Genomic DNA, 18,655 nt, shown 5'->3' with positions numbered 1-18,655 from the left:
TTCTCACAATTCTGAATTTTTTTTTAAATGGAAAAACCTGGCTTCAAACACCTGCTAAAGGCAATCCACCCCAGATACAATTTGCCTTGCCGTAAATACTTCGCCCAGGATGCGCTCCCGAAATTTAATTTTAAAGTTGGGGAACAGCTGTCACAGAAGCTTTCTCAGATAACACACTTCGTGACCACTTCCGATCTGTGGACGAGCCGAACCTGTGAACCCTACATCAGTCTTACCATTCATTTTATTGATGGCTGGGAGCTGAAATCCGTTTGTCTGCAAGCCAGTTACTTTCCAAATGAACACAGCGGGGAGATCATCGCATAATGCACTCTCTGTACCTGTTTTGCTCTTCTTCAGTTACATTTACATGTGTTCATTTAATAAAAAGCAGGAAGTGATCACAGATTTTTTTTAACTGCTCAAATTTGCACTAAACATTTTTTATTGACTTCGTAACAATAGCTGTTCTATCTAAATCGTTTTTGTTGTTTTTTAATTGGGGCAAAAGAAAATCATGTTTTTTTAATATTTAAAAGAAAATGCAAACATGTGGAGATGTATATCGAATATATATATATATATATATATCGAATATCGTAAAAACGTTGACAATATTGAGATATAATTTTTTTTAAATATATCGCCCAGCCCTAGAAGACACCATTCAGATTGCCTTTCCATGTGCAATGTGACCACAGTGTCTGACGTTGAGTCATAAACAACCTCTCTGAGAGGAAAATCCAAAGAGGCCACCAAGTAAACCTCAATCATTGCCCCTTTCCTGGAACGGCCGGATGACTAAGTCTTTATGATTCTGGTAAGAATCATATGAAGTCTGGCAACTTCAGTTCCCCCCCAAACTCCTCCATTATTCCATGCCCGAGCCCATTGGTTAGAAGTGTCAGCTCTGGGAAAACCTGGATATAAATCAATGTTTTGTAATTGATATTGGATCATGCTGTATTTTGAAGTACGTTTCCCTGGACTTTCCCCTACAGAGATTGCGAGGAATCGGTGCTGGAGCCAATTCAACACTTCAGCCGACAACAATACGCACTGTGTTGGAGCTCTGTGAGACCGTGGGCAGGGAGGGCTTGTGTTCATTCAATGGGCATCTCAATGAATGTGTGCGCTGCATTGCTTTTACTGCATTATTTACATTCCTGGACCACATGGAAATTCTTCTGCATTATATACTGACTAAGAGCTCTGTTTGGTTGGGAGGGAGAGAGAGGAGGCGGGAAAGTGAGCCTGTTTTGGACTAAATATGTGTACCATGCCATTCAAAGTTAAGTCCCTGCTGCCTTATGGGAAAATTAAGTTTTTGTGTTTGCATCGACTGCATCACGTTGAGCTGAATGGCCTTTAGCGTGTTTGTTTTGCAACAGATGTTTTGCAGTTTTGTCCATCTGACCTATTCTTGCTCACTTGCCATGTCTCTTTTTGAAAGAAACTGAAAGTTCATGTTGGAAAAGTTGATTCGAGATAGGGGCTAAGATAGAGAAAATGCACTGCCAGATGTTAGTTGCCTATTAAAAATAAGCTTTTATTCTTTGTTCTTTGTTGTCAGGGCATTGCATCAGTGTGTTTTGCAACTGCTTGTGTGTGTGTGTGTGTGTGTGTGTGTGTGTGTGTGTGTGTGTGTGTGTGTGTGTGTGTGTGTGTGTGTGTGTGTGTGTGTGTGTGTGTGTGTGTGTGTGTGTGTGTGTGTGTGTGTGTGTGTGTGTGTGTGTGTGTGTGTGTGTGTGTGTGTGTGTGTGTGTGTGTGTGTGTGTGGACAGTTTTGTGAATTTGTATTTCTCATTTTTTCCCCAATTTATTTTTCACTACCAACGTGATATTAGCATAAAAGTGTTTTTTTCCAACTTAAAAAATACCATGGTACAAACATGGCTTTTTTGACATGCATGTAATTCAACACCATGGTGTGTGTTTTTATATGTATGTATGTATATTAGGGGTGTAATAGTTAATTACTCTGTAATCAAACCATACCGGTTCGGCACACACTTGCACCGTAGTTCATCTCAAATCTGATGACGCATCTATAATATGGTTGGTTGAAAATAACAACGCGTAAAACAGACGCTAATGTATGTTTCTGCCTATTGATGCACATGCTGGCTCCCCAATAATACATTACAATAGCGATAATTAAAAAAACATGAACAAAACTGTCACTCTTTGTAAACTTTGCTCAATGCGAGTGCCGTTTGCTCGATCAGACCTGAACAGCACACGTTGCTATCTGTCTGTGTTTAAACTAAACTCAGTTAAGCCTTGCTAATTTAAACATTCAAGAGCAACACAGGAAAGAGAACTTTAGGAATATGCTAAGTAGCCCCGCCTCCAATCACTCACACCAGCTCAGAGATTCACTCGGCCAACTTACTGAGGTAAACGCTGCACACAGTATCTCTCTTTATAATGTAGGACACATAACAGTAATTAATATGATTAGCTTTTTGCTTGACTACGTATGTTAGCATACAGCTAATAAAGTGTTGCTAATGTTACACAAACTATGTTCCCATTCGCATCTGAGTTAGACCGCTGCCTTCTAACAATCATCAACTTTCATCAAAGGCATATAGTTCATCATAACATCGTAATATACATCATACACCCGCTATATTGCTAAATCTACCTGATTTTTTCATATCAACTGAAAAATATACCGGGATAACCTAGCATCTCTCGAGACTCCCCTGCTAGTTCAATCTTAATGATATGCTAAAGCACATCGGCACGTTGACGTGATTGGTTACCCCAGCGATTTCAAACCACGTTTTTGAGACTGCGCAAAGACGACGCATATGTAACAGTATCAGTATTTTGGATCCATGCATTATCTACTGTATGTCTTAAAGTGACAGCAGCCTAATACTCCTGCTGTCTGTTTGTATATGGTGGTTTTCACAATACACATTGTTTCAGAAGCAGCTTTACAGAAAATCATGATCTTAAAATCTTAATACCATAGTGTTCTTTGAAGTACCTTACAGTGCATTTCTTCAATATCCCATGGTGAATGAATATGTTATTTGTTTTATTTTCTGTATGAATAAGCCATGTGAGTTTCCCACTGTTAGCAGTAGTACTAACTTTTCTTTATCAGGAGTGCCGAGAACGCTCCGGTCCCCAGGCGTGCTGATGTTGCGTTTTGTCCAAAACAATCCCACCGTTTTTCAGACTCTGAAGTAGATGTCTAAATTGGTCAGTCCTCCCCTCCCATCGCTCCTGCTTTGTCCCGTCCCCCCCTTTCCCCACCGACACCCCTTGACTCCCACACTCCTCCCTCCTCTACCTCCCCCTCCCCTCATCCTTTGCTCGCCTCTCCTTATTTGGGCAGAGTGCTTGGGAGCGCAGGGTGGGGAAGAGAGTAGAGGGAGAGGGGGCTCGGTTGACATAAGAGAGAGAGAACTCACGCCGCACTTCCTTAATAAGGACATGTCTGGAATTCAAGCCCAACTCTCCAACAGAACGGCTTCTCCGTGCTCCCCATGCACACACTCGTCTCTTACCCTCTCCCCTGAGCCCTAGTACACACACACACACACACACACACACACACACACACACACACACACACACGCACAAACACACTTAATGGAGTGTTCTGGTTTTTTCAGGGCAGGCATCCATGCCTTTTTTCATTGAAAAGTTAGCTTGTTTGTGTTACCTTGCATTATGTGCATTATTTGGTGACATTGCAGAAATCACTGCATATAGATGTGTAGAATCCAGACCCTATGGCCAGCTTCAGCTCCATATCGGCGTGATGAATCAAAATTACAACATGTTCGTTCATTGTCATCCATTCTTCATTCTGTCACCTGATGGAGTTTGGGTTCCTTGGCACTGTTCCTCTGGCTTGCTTAGTTGGGGACACTTACCCCCGGTTTCACAGACCAGACTAGTCCCACACTAAAATGGATGTTTGAGCTGCTTTAACTGAAAGCAACTTGCACTGGCACATCTTGAAATATATCAGGGTCATTGTTTTGTCTCAAGATGCACATCAGTAAGGTTTCTTCTAAGGCACGTTTATAAAAGCTACTTGGATGTCCTAATAATTAAACTAAGGGCTAAATATGTGTCTGTGAAACCAGGCCTTTATATTCAACAGTTTTATCAGTACGCCGGTAGGCTATATATTTGAGTTCCCCTTTGCATCTTATCATGCTTGAATGAATAAAAAAAAAGCACTTGAATGAATGTTAGCTGATCATATAATGTAACGCTAGCCAAAGGATGCCAGGAAAAAACGGATGCTGCATGAAGGCTGTGGGCACTTCAGAGCGCTTCGGTAGTGGAGCGTTTTTTTTATTTTCTTTTTTTTATTATTAATAAAAAAAATTCAGTTTAGACGCTTTCCTTGCTATGATACGGAATTTCTGCGGAAGTGTTACTAGTATATAATTTCACAGATAGTTTTTCTGTATTAAAATGTTGATAAAATTTTAATTATTTGCTTTGACTCTTGTTTTGAAATAATTTACTTTCATTATTATGCTTCTTGTTGACGTTGTATGAGCAGAATGTGGCAGTTGGTCATTGATGTATTTGTGATTGGGTGACTGGGTAAAAAGTGACAGTAATAAGCACTGTGTTTTGTGGAACATTCTTCAACTCTCGGCGACTGGTAAAAACCGGCCAGTGCTCAGTGTGAAATAGACGCTCAGCGCCTCGTAACGCTGCTGCCGTTTTAAATAAAAATACGCTAGCCTCAAGGGGAAAAAAGCACATAATTAAATTATTGAAACTTGAGCTAAAATTTAATATTAATATTAAATATTAATAAAGTAATATTATTTTTAAATAATATTAATACATTATTAAATTAATTCAAATAAATTAATACATATTCAAAACATGAATAAATACCAGAATATTATGTAAATAATACTAAAATAAAAAATGGGTATCGATTCAGAAGTTCCAATTCGATACAATTTTCGATTTCAATTCAAAATTCGATTTTAATTCCCGATTCGACTCAATAAATATAGTTTTAATACAAATCCTATATAGAACAGTGAACATAAGTATACAACACGTGGTTAATTAATAAGAAATTAAGAGCCACAAACCTGTATATTAAACTCTTTTTGTTTAGGTACACTTGGGTACATTAAAACAGAACCTATATTTCAAATGCATACAATGAATAGACAGGATTTTGATGCAAGATTAAAAATTGATGCTGAAAATTGGGCAAGTCAGAACAGTCGCATGCCTTGATCAAACAGGATCAAGTTATTTTATGTTTAAGATAAAACAAACATAAAATCTCACAGTATTAGCTGTAACATGGAGGCTGCAAGCTTATGAACAGTGTAGAAAAACTAATACTGACTTTTGGGTGATCGATGGATAAATATGGGGAAAAGAATCTCTTGAGAGAGAAGCTTGAAAAAAGCTTTTGAGAATTGATTTTGAATCGACCAAATTTAAAAAAACGATGAATTGAAAAATTTTTTTTTTTTTTGCCTAGCCCTACTATTTAATTATCAATATCGGAGTATTCAATTATTGAATATGTTGCATTTGCAATATCTTTTCTCTTAATTTCCTTCCCAAAGAGAGTGCTTTTTAAAAACTTCTAATACTCATTAACTTCCTATATTAAGGGATTCTCAAAGGGAAAAAAAATCAAAAAATCTTCCATTGTTTTTTACATTTCGGTAAATAATGGAAATGTTTCTGTTAATGCATCCTTTCATGTGACATGCAAGTAGTGATTTGCATTTTAAATCTCTTTTTGATCACACTGGAGATGCTTTGGAATGGAGTAGGCCTAAATTTAGTCCTGCTAAAAAAATATATACAAATACTATCCAGATACAAAATGTCATGAGAAAAAGCATTGGGCATAGATACTTGGGAGTGGGCACTTTTGACCTAGCAATGCACTAAAAGTCTCTCAGATCATCTTAGCAACCGCATAGCAACACCCTGGGAACCGCCCACAAAAACATAGTATTTTGGCGGCAAGTTTAACAAGTGCATTCAAAGCTTATTTTGCTTGAATCCCAGATCATAGTCTTTTATAATTCAGTTTTGACTGTTTTGGAAACTGATGCCTAATTGCACCAAATGTTGGCTCTTACCTTAAATTATATCTTTATCTCTGTAAAGCTGCTTTGAAACAATCTACATTGTTAAAAGCGCTATATAAATGAGGATGACTTGACTTGACTTGACTTCTGCAGGATTAGACATTCTGTAACTTCTGTGGAACATCCAGTGACTACAACCATCCAGATTGCACTTCATGAACATTGTTTCTTGTCGACTAAGAGGCAAATGAGATTTAGAAATGTATCGCTAATTGTCCTGCAGCATTAAATTGCGCTTTGGTCTGAGGTCTGCAATGTCGAAAAGTAATTAGTCCGCTCACTTATTCCAGCGCTCTCCGCTCCGCTCCATTGTTTTGCTCATTCTGTGTCTTCGGGCTGCCAAGTCAAGCTTATTCTTTCAGCGTGCGTGTAACCAGAGCGTTTGAATATCCCCTAAGGAAGGTCTCAATCGGAGTCGGCCGTATTTACCCAAGCCGCGTTTTTTCGTCAACATCAGCAGAAAGTGAAATAAAAGAATGAAATATGTGGGCACACAAGTGACTCGGGACCCAATCCTCATGAACAATACCATGCGAAGAAGAGGCAGCCTGAAAAACGCTTAAGATCCTTGAACCATTTTCAGACATTTAGACAGCCACACTGGACCGCGCGCTCCCGACCACAAGCATTTTTGCAGGCTAGTCCTAATTATCTAATCCTTTTAAATGGGGCTTTATATAATGTTTAAAAATTCATTTGTCATTTTGGGAGCCTTTGAGGAGAGGAAATGGTAATAAGAGTCACAGCTGCCGTTGTCCTCAGTTGAATTGAACACGAGCTTTAAAGGTGTTGAAAATTGCACAACTAAAGAGAGCGGTTTTGAAAGGATTTTCTCTGCATAATTGCTTAATCTTTATGCCCACAATAAAGTAACAATCCCTTTCTCTCTTTCCTTGCTTCTTTCTCGCAGTACTTGTGTAGCGTGGGGGCTCGTGGAAGGGCCCGGTAGGAGCCGGCACCATTGCGTCCAACAAGTGGAGTGCCAACGGCAGCCCGGAGCAGGGGCTGGAGGATGGGGGTGACGAGCTGGACAAGGCCATGGACGGAGACGCCGAGGGTGTGTGGAGCCCCGACATCGAGCAGAGTTTTCAGGAGGCACTGGCTATATATCCGCCCTGCGGACGCCGCAAGATTATCCTGTCGGACGAGGGAAAGATGTACGGTAAGTGAGCTTGCAATGCGATGTAGCGACATGCACAAAATTCTTCACTTTACAGGGCTTGAATTTCGGTGCGGGATTGCGGGTATTGCGCATCATTTTAATCATTCCCGCAGGTCTTGCGCTTATAATGCGGGAAATTCCCGCAAACATTCATTCAATCTAGCATGTAGGCCTATGAGTAAATTTAACCTAACAGATTATAAGATCAAATCAGTCATTTTAAAACATTCTGCGAGACGCAATTTCACAAACAGCGTGAGTGATTCTGCCAATGCCGCGTCTTCTCTGTCTCTTAAAATAGGTTACACAAGGCAAGCCAATCGCGCTGCAGCTGCAGGCGATGACTCTCGCGTATCAGGAGTCGGGACATATGATGGAAATGTCACTATCACAATCGGGCCATTGCATCGTCACTATTGTTTATAATTTGTGCGTCTTTTTAAGTCTTACCTATTTAAACATTCAAGCAATTTTAAACCGCATAACAAACAGCTCGTGAGTAACAAAACAGTTATTTTTCTTGAATTATAGCGCTTTAACGGTCAAAAGCACACAACATTGTCTAAATTCCGGTCTTGGGGAGTATCCTCTCAAACACAATCGGTTAGATCTTAAAAAAATAATACAAAAAGAAAATGCATGTGAGACTATAATGAAAACAGTATGGGCCGTTCAAGTTACGTCTTTTGCGCGTTCATCCTTTGCTGAAACGTCTTCGTCTTCATAGAGAAGGTGGCTCATGATTGCTTAGCAACAGGGAGCCCTTTTTAAAAGAGGAGAAAGTGGCGCGGACTGCGCTTTACACGCAACATTTGAACGGCCCCTTAATGGATCCGTGCACTAGTTCTTAAAGTGAGAGTAGCCTAAAATGTGTCTGTCATTATTGTATATAAAACAACAAAAGATAGCGTTAATTGTAAGGAATCAGGATTAATAGCCTATGTATTCAAATTATACAGGACTAAAAGACTATTCCGTGGTATTTTTTAGTGTTAGACCTAAACTTTTCTCTTTATTTCATGTATTTATTTGTGCTACTTTTTTCAATTTAATTCAAAGATTGAAATCAAGCTTCCTTTTGTTGTGTAAACTAAAAAAAATGACCCCATTGTAAAAACACAAATATAATGAGTGAGCAAACATTTAGTTAAATGTATTTTTTTAAATAGTCTAAAAAAACTCCCCCCTCGAATTAATAAATCCCCCCCATAAGAATGGCCTAAAGGGGGATTTCCCCCCTATTTTCCAAAACGAAATTCAGGCCCTGCTTTATAGTAGGGGTGTAACGATACACAGCGTCAGTACGGTACAGCAGGGGGGGGAGAAAACTAAACATGAAATTGCTTTTTTTTAAAGGTGGTTTACTGAACAATTTGTGTCTGTTTTTAAATGTATTTAGCTATAATTTAAAGTTTCTTAAGGATAAAAGAAATTATCTACTTGCAGTGTTTCCCCTAGGTTTACAGCTTTGGGGGGGGGGGGGGATTGACAGACACAAACACTTAAAGGAGTCATGGTGTTCACTTGTTTCTTTTAATGGCCGCAGTGAATATATTAACTGCATTTTATAAATTATTTAAAATTTTAAATTATAATAAAAAAATATATATATAAATAAAAAATGTAAAATGATTAAAGCATTAACACACAAACCACTGTTTGTGTTATAACATAAAAGCAAGCAGATACTGCGTGCATGGTTTGGCATGACTGCGGGCAAAGTGCGCTCCCTTAATAATTCCTAAAAAGCTGTCATCAGTTCATCGATCTCACACATCTCTGTTATTATCAATGAAGCTGACTGCACAATGAATCTTTAATAATATATACACTTTGTTTGTTATAAGTAGAGGATTTGCCAGCATAAAGAATTCAGCACTGAACAAAACGTCCGTTTTGAGCAGTGAGGGGAGTCTTATCTTGAATGCTTCTGATTGGCCATTGCGTTCAAGAAATCAACACATATGTCTGTGATTGGCTACATCGCTCAACGCTGCAAACATGTTATAAAAAGAAACTCTGCCCTGTAAATCGTTTCTATTTTGTTTTAGTTGTTCTTGTTGCTTTTCTGCAACAGATGAATAAAAATGTATTAGTTTTTATGTTTTATTCATAGATATCTCTAGTTTGCGGGAAAGGTTAACAGAGCCAAAACTATTAGCCTTGTAACTTGTAACTTTAATTATGTTTGAATTGAATTCTTTGGAATGGTTGGAAGTCGATAATCCTGATATACTAGTAATTGTTCCTACTCAACCGCTGTATCCAGCGCGCTCCTTTGGATTCACCACATCGTGCCACGTTGAATTTTAACTTTAGTTCTTTGTGGTCTCTTTTAGGGCTGCAACTAACATTTATTTTGATAACTGGTCTGATTGGATAAAACAATTTTATTGACAATAACATAATATTCCACAATCGGCCCAACATTGTCTGTCATTTAAATTAAATGTAAATCCAATAAATGTAAATGAGCCATAATATACACATAAGCCATGATGTACATATTATTAGCGACCCCCATTTTCGCAGCCCTGTTCTATTTTGCTCATGTCGGCACAAATCATAAATGCTAATTTAAAATTAAACACTATCAGTATTAGCTTTGTTAGTTTTTGCTCTTACCTGTTGTACTGGGTAACACCTGTTGTAGAGTCCTTGTGACTAAGCTTATAGCTAACTAATTATTTTGATGTGATTTGAGTTATGTAATTATTGGCTTTGTAATTTGTGCTGCCCCTAGTAGTATTTTTAATATTTTAAGTAGTAAACTAGTTTGCATTTTTGAACTGAAGAGAGTCACTCATGGACTGAGATGAGTGTTCAACGGCCGAGATTGTATCACTGCAGTACAGGTTTTCTGACGGAGATGTTTTTGTACATTTAATGGCTGCAAGACAAGTGTTTCTAGATAGAATGCTTCATGGGAAGGGTTGTGAAAGGAGGGATGGAAACTAGAAAAAAGATAAGAGGGTGGGAGATAATGGGCAGATAGGGCTGGGTTGTGATATCCGACACACTTTCATCTGCATGCACGATCCACTTGAGGATCCCGTTGCACATGCCACCAGCGAAATCCATGCATGCATAAACCATTTCCACTGTTTCATATAGCATCGTAAAGTGTCTCTCGTTCGTACGTACGCCATCTGCTCTCTTACATAATCTTGTATTCAGTCATGCTCAATGTCTAGTAGTCATTCACTACCACCCGTCAATGGCTTTATACTATGATGTGGGTGTTCAGTTTTGTTCGATAAACTGAGGTTCTCGTTCACTTATACACCCACGCACCTTACAAACACAGATACGTGCATGTCTTAGCCAGCAGTTGTGTTTTTTCAGAGCAGATAAAACAGGCCTGCACTTGTCCTGGAGTAGTGCTGTGGACTACAGGCCTGGCAACAGACAGGTTTCTCAAGAACATATCTCTCTTTCTGTTGGTTCTTTGCCACTGCTTGCTTGAATGCCCCCTTCTCTTGTTTTTCTCTTTTTTCAGTTCCTCCATTCACCCTCAAACTGGATTTATTTGTCATATCCGATCATTGGCAACTCTTTTTTTTTCAGCCCTGTAAGAGAGTTGTCGTTTTATTTTCCTTCTGCCTCCCTCTCACCCAGTTGAAAAAGTGGCAAAACCAGCTCTGTTTGTCTTGCTCAATCCAGGTTTTTTCCCCCCACAAGATCTCACTCACCCTCCCTCCTCCATTTTCTTGTTGTACTTTTTTTTTTTCCTACTACTTCTTCCTCCTAAACAAGGTAGGTCTTCCCCTGAGGCAGAGCACTTTAATAACTCCAGGTGCAAAGTAGTATTTCCAGTGTTAAAGCGTTACACTCAGACTGAGGACAAGAATCTGTTCAAGTATGTGAAAGCAAACATTTCTAGAGGTGTAATCTTGATTGTTGCGTTCCAAAATTTCTAATATCACAGGTATGTGATGCAGTCTCAACATTGGTCCTTTGATTAAATTGTCTATTTCTACTGTCAATTTTCTTTTATGGTGAAGCAACAGTTAAACTATAGATAGCTACCTGTTTCTAGTCTAAAACTGCTAATTAGTCAAGGCAAGTTTAAAGCAGTCTGCTTTATAACTGTAAATGTATTGATTTACGGATTATAAAACAGCTGTATCCAAAAGTTAACAGGACAGAACCAGCAAATCTGTTGTTCAAGTTGTTAAATTGCGAAAGTTACCAAATCCGGTTGGTAAATTCTAGTTTTGAGCGATATGTCTCTTTTTCAGTTGTGTATTCATAATGGCAGATGGACGCTCAAGTTTGGCTGGAATTGGGAGGGTCCAGGTGTTTGGCGTTGGTCCCCTCCTCCTCAAACTGTCGGCTCTCCTTTCTTCTCCTCTGAGAAACAGACAAGACAAAACCCAAGCGCTGGTTTGAATTAGCAAGCCAAGCCTCGATACAAACCAGACCAAGAGAAGCCATGGCAAACTGACAGAGAGCGTCCTGAACACAAACCAGTGTTCGCGAAGTAACTTTGAGGATCATTTACGGTTGTGATTGTCTTTCCTTGGAGAACCCTATGTTAAACGCAACTCTTGTGATCATATTCATTCTTATTTGTAGTGCATTACTCTAAAACAAAGTTGTTTTTAATTCAAAACATTTCTTTTTGGCTAGACTTATTCAGAAGACATATACTTCATATCACACATGTTCCTTGCAGGTAGTTTCCTCAGATCAGCGTTTATACAGGCTACTAAGGAGATTTATTCATAGAAACCAATCTGGAAACACTGATCTGATCGCAGTTTCCACCTTCCCGGGGTTTGAGTCACTGCTAAGGGACTCTACTGATCGTAAATCAGTCATAGTCCTTGCATGGCTGCTGGTTCATAAAGCTCAAGTGTGGCCACCCAGTTATTGAAAAAAAAACGCTGCACTGTTCCAAACCCCAGTGAGCGTTCTACCTAAACAGCATTGTATCATAGGTATGCTCCTAGTGCAAAAATGTCTAACAGTAGCTTGCATCTTAGATCCAAGATTCTTTTTGTTTAGTCACAGAATGCATTGCGACAAATTTTTTAAACTTTTGATAGACTTTAATACTGTAGGGCAGGAATGTCCAATCCTGCTCCTGGAGGGCCACTATCCTGTAGAGTTTAGCTCCAATTCTAATTGAACACACCTGCACCAACTAATCGAGGTCTTCAGGAATACTGGAAACGTCTGGGCAAGTGTGTTGGGTTGAAAGCTAGGGGTGTACACAAATTGTAGAATATTCGATCTTTAGTTATTATTATTTAAAAAATAAAAATACTATTTTGAATTCGGCACGACAACTGGCGCAGTCTGCTTTAGCGTTTTTTTTTTTTTTTTTTTTTTCGTTAAACTTCATTTAAATAAACAAATATTATTTTTTTTATGAGCCCAAATATTCTAAAACATTATTTTTGAAAAAAATTCCATTCCTAGTTGAAGCTAAACTCATTGGCCCTCCCGAAGCAGGATTGGACACCCCTCCATTTGTCATTTTTATAATTCTCAAGCTTGGCATTTGGGACAAGGCCTGGGTTGAGGGAAATGTCAATTTTAAGTTTTTATATATTATTCGCCTATGAAGTGTGTATATACACAACAGTTCCATCTAAATTAAAGTGAATGAATTAAGTGAAAATTTTTTGTGTTTGCTTATTAGAGGTTTTCTTTAGTCTAGCTGCATGTTAACACCAGTCTAATAGAATTTACTGTGAGCGTTTGTGCGTCTCTTGTGGACTTCATGCGAGAACCTTCATTTATGCTGCATGTGTGAGTGAATGTCAACAAAGCTTCTGCCTTTTGTAGAGCAAATTAGTCTGTTTCATCGTGCCTTAGAAGGTGCAGAGTTGCTTGTGTTGACTGTAGACGAAAGGACGGTGCACTAAATCTTGCAACCAAGCCTCCAGAGTCTCTTCTTTAGTCAGGGATTACATCATCCAGGCTTTATCCTCCTTTCGCCGGTAAATCTAAACATAGACTGACTCACTATGAAGTCAGAAGGACATTGCGCTGCACTGTGCGGTGCTGCAGATGCCGAGGCTGATTCCAGAGAATTCTGGAATATTGACATTGATGACATTGTTAGCATTTTCAGAAAGCTTATGCATAATATCTGTTTTATATCTGTCTCTTTTTGTTGAGGGATTCCCTTGAAACCATGTAGCCTCATGTTGGTAACCTTGGTTATGCTTTCTGTTGTCAGTCACGGTATGTTTGACTCATACGCCGCAGGTTTGGTTTTTTCAAATGGGGGAAAACTGGTGTGTGAGTTAATTTGACATTGAGGTCTTACTGATTAAGCAATTCATTTCCACTAGCCACAAGTCATTGTGCCAATTATGAGTTTCAGCAAGTCATTGTGCCAATTGACTTCGCAAGGAGTTTGATTGATAGGCGATCTGACCAATCATAATCCGCCATCCGCCATTTTTGTCCGACAAGGAAGTCAGTAGAGTTAGTATATTAACATTGGAGGATTTTAATTTGAAAAACTAAGTGTACTGACGTCTTTCCGCGGTTAAAATAACATTCCTTCTTGTTCATTCTTGTTTATTCGATGCTATAAATTAACTAGAAGGAAGAGATGATCAGCTCACGAGCAGCTGTAACTGAGGCTCTTAAAGCGATCAGTCAGACACATTAAAGAGCCACAGAACGGTATTTATTGTTTAAATTTCTTTAAAAAATGACCAAATTTGAAAGTTGTTACTTTGTTTCATATCAAAAGTAACCTGGTCTGTAGTGTCTGTCAGCGCGTTGTCAGTGTCCTCTCTGCTCTGCATTGTATTTTTCATGGTGTGTGTCGTGAGAGCGGTGTGGCTTGTCGGACATAGCAACAGTAACTAAAGGGGGCGGGTCTTTGCAAACGGTCAATTATGTGAAGTTCCACAAATTGGATTTATTAATAAATCGAGTTTTAAACGTATCCCAGCATGTCATTGACACTCTTTGCTCTCGCCCTGTCCAGGAAAGCGTGTGCTGGCCTCATGGAGAGCCTGCTCTTTCCAGCGACTGTAAACACCTTATCCATTTACATGCAGTCATCTGCCTGAGCTCTGCCACTGAAGAAGCCCACTCACGAGGAGAATGACGTCAGCGCTCTTAATACCACTGCTGACGTGAGGCCTTGGGAACGCCGACTGCTTCGGTCCTGTTAACGCCGCCAGTATCAGGCCTGAAAAGCTTGTAGTGTAATGTGAAGTGCAGAACCGCCACTTCTTCTTTCTTTTTTTTATTCCACCAACATTGATGGGTGGAAATGAGTGTGTTGCACTGAGACAACTTTTATGAGAATGAAATTTAATTTAGTCATCTCTCCAGCAGGAAATGCCTCTAAGAGCATTAACTTTTTTGTAGTTGTATTTCAAATCATCGCCCAATAGCAATTTTTTTCTGGTAAATGTAACTCATTGTTGTAATGACGACTATATCGCAGAATTGCACCTTTATATTTTTTAGTTGAGGCCTCAGTTAAAGAAATAAATAAAGATGTGAGGTCACAGAGATTTACAGTTGTTTTTACGAAAAGTTCTCTTGATCTTCTCATCCATCTCAGAACAAACACACACGTGACATCTGTACATTTTGTGCACCAAATGTCAAGCCAGAGCTTAAATGTATGAGTTTTTGTACAAGTTTTGATGCTACCTGGCCTTCCATCATCTCTGCCTCTCAGCATCTTGGCTTTGCCTGGTTGATTTACAGCCCAATTGAATGGCAGAAATGCCGTCTGTCTGGTTTCATAGTTGTTATGGTGGCAAGATATTTTCCACCTTTTGAGATATTTTTCCACCTGTGCTTCAATGGGAACAGAGGCTTGCAAAAATGCCCTGCTCTCTGAGGATGTAGCAAAGTCCCATACACTCCTTGACTTATCAGATCCATCTTAGCTGTCGTCTTTGCTCAACAGCTTCTTCTTCATGCTCCGTCTCAGAGTATGAAAGGCTTTTGAAGGGAGGGCAAGTCTGAAAGATGCATATTATTTGATATTGATATTGTAGTTCGATTAGTTGATCACACCCCATTTCTTTCAGGGATTGATCCAGCAACCTTCTAGTGACCAGCTATGAGGTTTGACCACTGCATCACACCACCCCAAGAAGTTATCAGGTGTTATCCCGGACCGAAACACTCTTGCTTGAACTTCCTTTACAGACACACTCAAAGAGCAAAGATTGAGAGGAAACCTGATGAGGGAATCAGAGCAGGGAGAGCAGTATATGTGACACAGGGGGTCTGTGTTATTCTTTGCCTCCTGCAGGGACTGTTCGTGGCAGGTGTGGGTGTCCGTTTGGTAGGACGATCTTCAGCTGCCAGTTGTTGGCAGAGACAGCAAAGCTTTGTTTCTCTCTCTCTCTCCCTCGCTTTTTTTCAGGCCGTTCTTTCGCTCTCTGAACGCATGCTCCAGGCTGTTGCCCTCATCAAATCAAGTTGTGTGGGGCAGATGTCACAGGCGCAGTGGAATGCGAGGAATGCGGAGGCTCAGAGAGAGAGCGAGGGAGAGGAGGGTGTGTCTGGGGAAGGGTGTACAGACACCAAACTCAAATCAGTGCAGTGCTTTCTCTGCTGTTGAAGCCTGTTTCCGCCTCAAGAGTAAAAAAAACAAGACAATTGGTGCATTGTATTAATAACGACTTAAATTCTCAGAAAATGTATATAAGAGTTGCAACTTTATTTTGTTTGTTGTTTCTTTATAACACTTAGGCCCTGTTTACACAAGAACGTTCGCGGGTGAAAACGTAAAAATATTTTATCAGAAGTGCCTTTCGTTTACACGGCGACGGCGTTTTGGGGGCTTAAAACGCAAAAAAGTGAACGCACCTTCCAGAGTGGAAATCTTAAAAACGCTCCACCGTCGCGTTCCCGTCTAAAGGGTAAAAAACGCAAATCTGCTCACTGTGGCTCTCGTCACGTACGCGTTTGCGTCACAGGCATGCGCCAGTACAGGAAAATTACAACCAACATGTCGGATTACTTCCATACGTCGGACCTTCAAGTTGCCCAAGCAGCTCTGATAAACGTACAAGAGTCTTTTTGCAGTTCGCTTCGCCATGTTTTGATTTTGCGCTACTAGGCAGAGAAGTAGAAGGAAGGTTGTACGCAGGCGCGCGGACTTGGTGTTTTTGTGTGGCAGTGCTTCACATCGCAGAATAAAAGCGAGACGGCCACCATTCAACCCGAAAAAAGTCATATAATCATTCCAATAACTCCGAAGCTGTTCAGTTAAGCAAAAAAAAACTGCATAGTTCCCCTTTAAATACAAACACTTGTAAATGTGTCAAAATGCCCGTCTTTTCAAGTATCCTTGTAAATACAGTAATTTATGTCTTAAGTGAACAGAAACACAGTTGAGAAAGGAAACACATCTGTAACACAGTATATTGGATCCGGGGAGTTCTTAAAGTGATAGAAGCCTAATATTCCTGCTCTCTGTCATTCATGTTAATCAAGCAACAAAAGAAATTTAAAAAATCTCTGACTGCTCTTGACTAAATCACTTTTTGTAAATTTAATAAGAACAAATGTATATTTAATTTACACAGTGGAGACCATGCAGTGTTTTTTTTTAATACATTTGATTATGTTTTTCAGGTAGGTCTTTTTTAGTTGTCTTTGTTCTAAGTAAGTGTTGTAGGGTTTTTTTTGGACTATTGCCTGTAATTATTTTATCACTGACTGTTTACATGTCTTCAGTAAGCTTTTTTTTAGTTTTTTTTTAGGTAGTTTAGTATTAGTTTTTTGTGATATTGAAATTGGTGGTTTCTGTTTAAATTACCATATTATATTACACAAAAATAGCAAATATTGAGCATGGTAGATTCACACTGCAATTTTTTTTTATTTTTGTCTTTTACAGTAAACAAAATCTAAACAAACTCAAAACATGTCTTAAGTCGTTTTTTAGTTAAGTTTTTTTTAATCTGAATAATGATGATGTGAATCTTTAATAGCCAATTAATTGATACATATCATGTTCACTTGATTACTTGATGCATGTTATATAGAGCACTACAGAATGGTCACTTTTTTATCCTTGTTAAAGATTTTACAGATAATGCGTTTATTACCACATCACTGAGTGCTGTGGTAATAAAATGGTCCAATTGAAAGCTTGTTTTTTTCCATCGTTTAAAGGGAAATCTAATATAAAAAGGCAAAAACTTTACTTTATTACTTTTCTATATGTGGTTTTCAGTCTCATGAAGTCTGTAAGTGTTGTTGAGAGATATGTGCACCTCTTTCATTGCTTTTGTCGCCACCTTTTGGTCACTGAGACTAACTTTTTGTTCCCCCCCTCAGGTCGCAATGAGCTTATTGCCAGATACATCAAGCTGAGAACAGGCAAAACTCGCACACGAAAGCAGGTATTTAATGTTCATGCAACATGCACTTTATATATACTACTGATGACATTAAATATTTGTTTGTCGAACAACAAATAATGGGATTTAATGACTGTTTTCAGTTGTAGGTAAAATAGTTTTGTGGGTGTGCATGTGTTTTTTGTTAAACTGTCTCAAAATTCTTTAGGTATCTAGTCACATACAGGTGTTAGCACGGAAGAAAGTTCGAGAGTATCAAGCAGGTATAAAGGTAGGTTGGAAACGCTGTGGCGCATCGTTTCCCTCTTTGGTTACGGCGTCTCTCTCTTTCTCCTCTTCTACCTCCTCTTTTTCTTTTCTTCCTCTTTGGCTTTTCTGTTCTGCAGGTTTCTAGCCATTTGCAGGTTCTTGCCCGGAGAAAATCTCGCGAGATACAGTCAAAGCTGAAGGTATGCGCTGTCCTGCGGGTGGGGCGGGGCTTAATGGCATTTGCCTTTGCACAAACCAATAAGAGATCGCTATAAGTTCCAGGAATCTGTTGGCTGAATAAAATCCAGAGGAACGAGTGTTTGCATCAGTATTTGGTGAAAAAACTAAGATGGAAGTGCTACGGAAGCTCAAACCTGTGTCAAGTAGCAATAGTGCTTTGCGTTTGGCGCTGCTGAATGTCATATAGAGGCTGAAAGTGCATGATTGGCTGAGATCTTTGCCTGTTGGCTTTCCTGAGGCTCACTGTTTTCTTAACCTTCCTTTCTTTGCTTCCAGACTCCATATGTCTGTCACCAATACACCGTTTTCACCTGTAAAATCTAGGCCTGTCATGATGAAACTGCTTTGAAATAACTTTAAATAATGAAATAACTTTTTGTGGATATATATTCATAATATAACAGCATAATAATGCAAGTAGGCCTACACAGTTTCACATGACAAATTTTAATTCTTAAGAATATTTAGATACTCGAATGGACTACTTGCACAAGTACTTCTGTGTTCTACTTATAACATCTCAGGAGATTCTGTTAACAGCGTTCAGCGCACCTACATAAATGAGA

General features: G+C 39.2%; 1 protein-coding gene across 8 annotated transcripts in view; it reads left to right on the top strand.

Annotated features, from left to right (window-relative positions):
* The window catches only part of tead3b (TEA domain family member 3 b), a 39,508-nt gene that overhangs the window by 10,265 nt on the left and 10,588 nt on the right, over window positions 1-18,655 (top strand). For 4 of the 8 annotated variants that reach the window (XM_077197806.1, XM_077197805.1, XM_077197803.1 and 1 more), the window contains exons 3-5: window positions 7,036-7,287; window positions 17,578-17,642; window positions 17,987-18,049. In XM_077197806.1, the coding sequence (XP_077053921.1) occupies window positions 7,164-7,287; window positions 17,578-17,642; window positions 17,987-18,049 (252 nt within the window). In that variant the 5' untranslated portion in view covers window positions 7,036-7,163. Of the gene's footprint in view, window positions 1-7,035; window positions 7,288-17,577; window positions 17,643-17,808; window positions 17,872-17,986; window positions 18,050-18,655 lie in introns of those variants that run through there. The other 4 variants (XM_077197804.1, XM_077197802.1, XM_077197800.1 and 1 more) reach the window with 2 other exon arrangements.

This window comes from Siphateles boraxobius, unplaced genomic scaffold (genome assembly GCF_051911475.1).
Source record: "Siphateles boraxobius isolate OS27281-9 unplaced genomic scaffold, OSU_SipBor_1 41, whole genome shotgun sequence".
Taxonomy (NCBI): Eukaryota; Metazoa; Chordata; class Actinopteri; order Cypriniformes; family Leuciscidae; genus Siphateles; species Siphateles boraxobius.
This window is presented reverse-complemented; position numbering and strand designations above follow the sequence as displayed.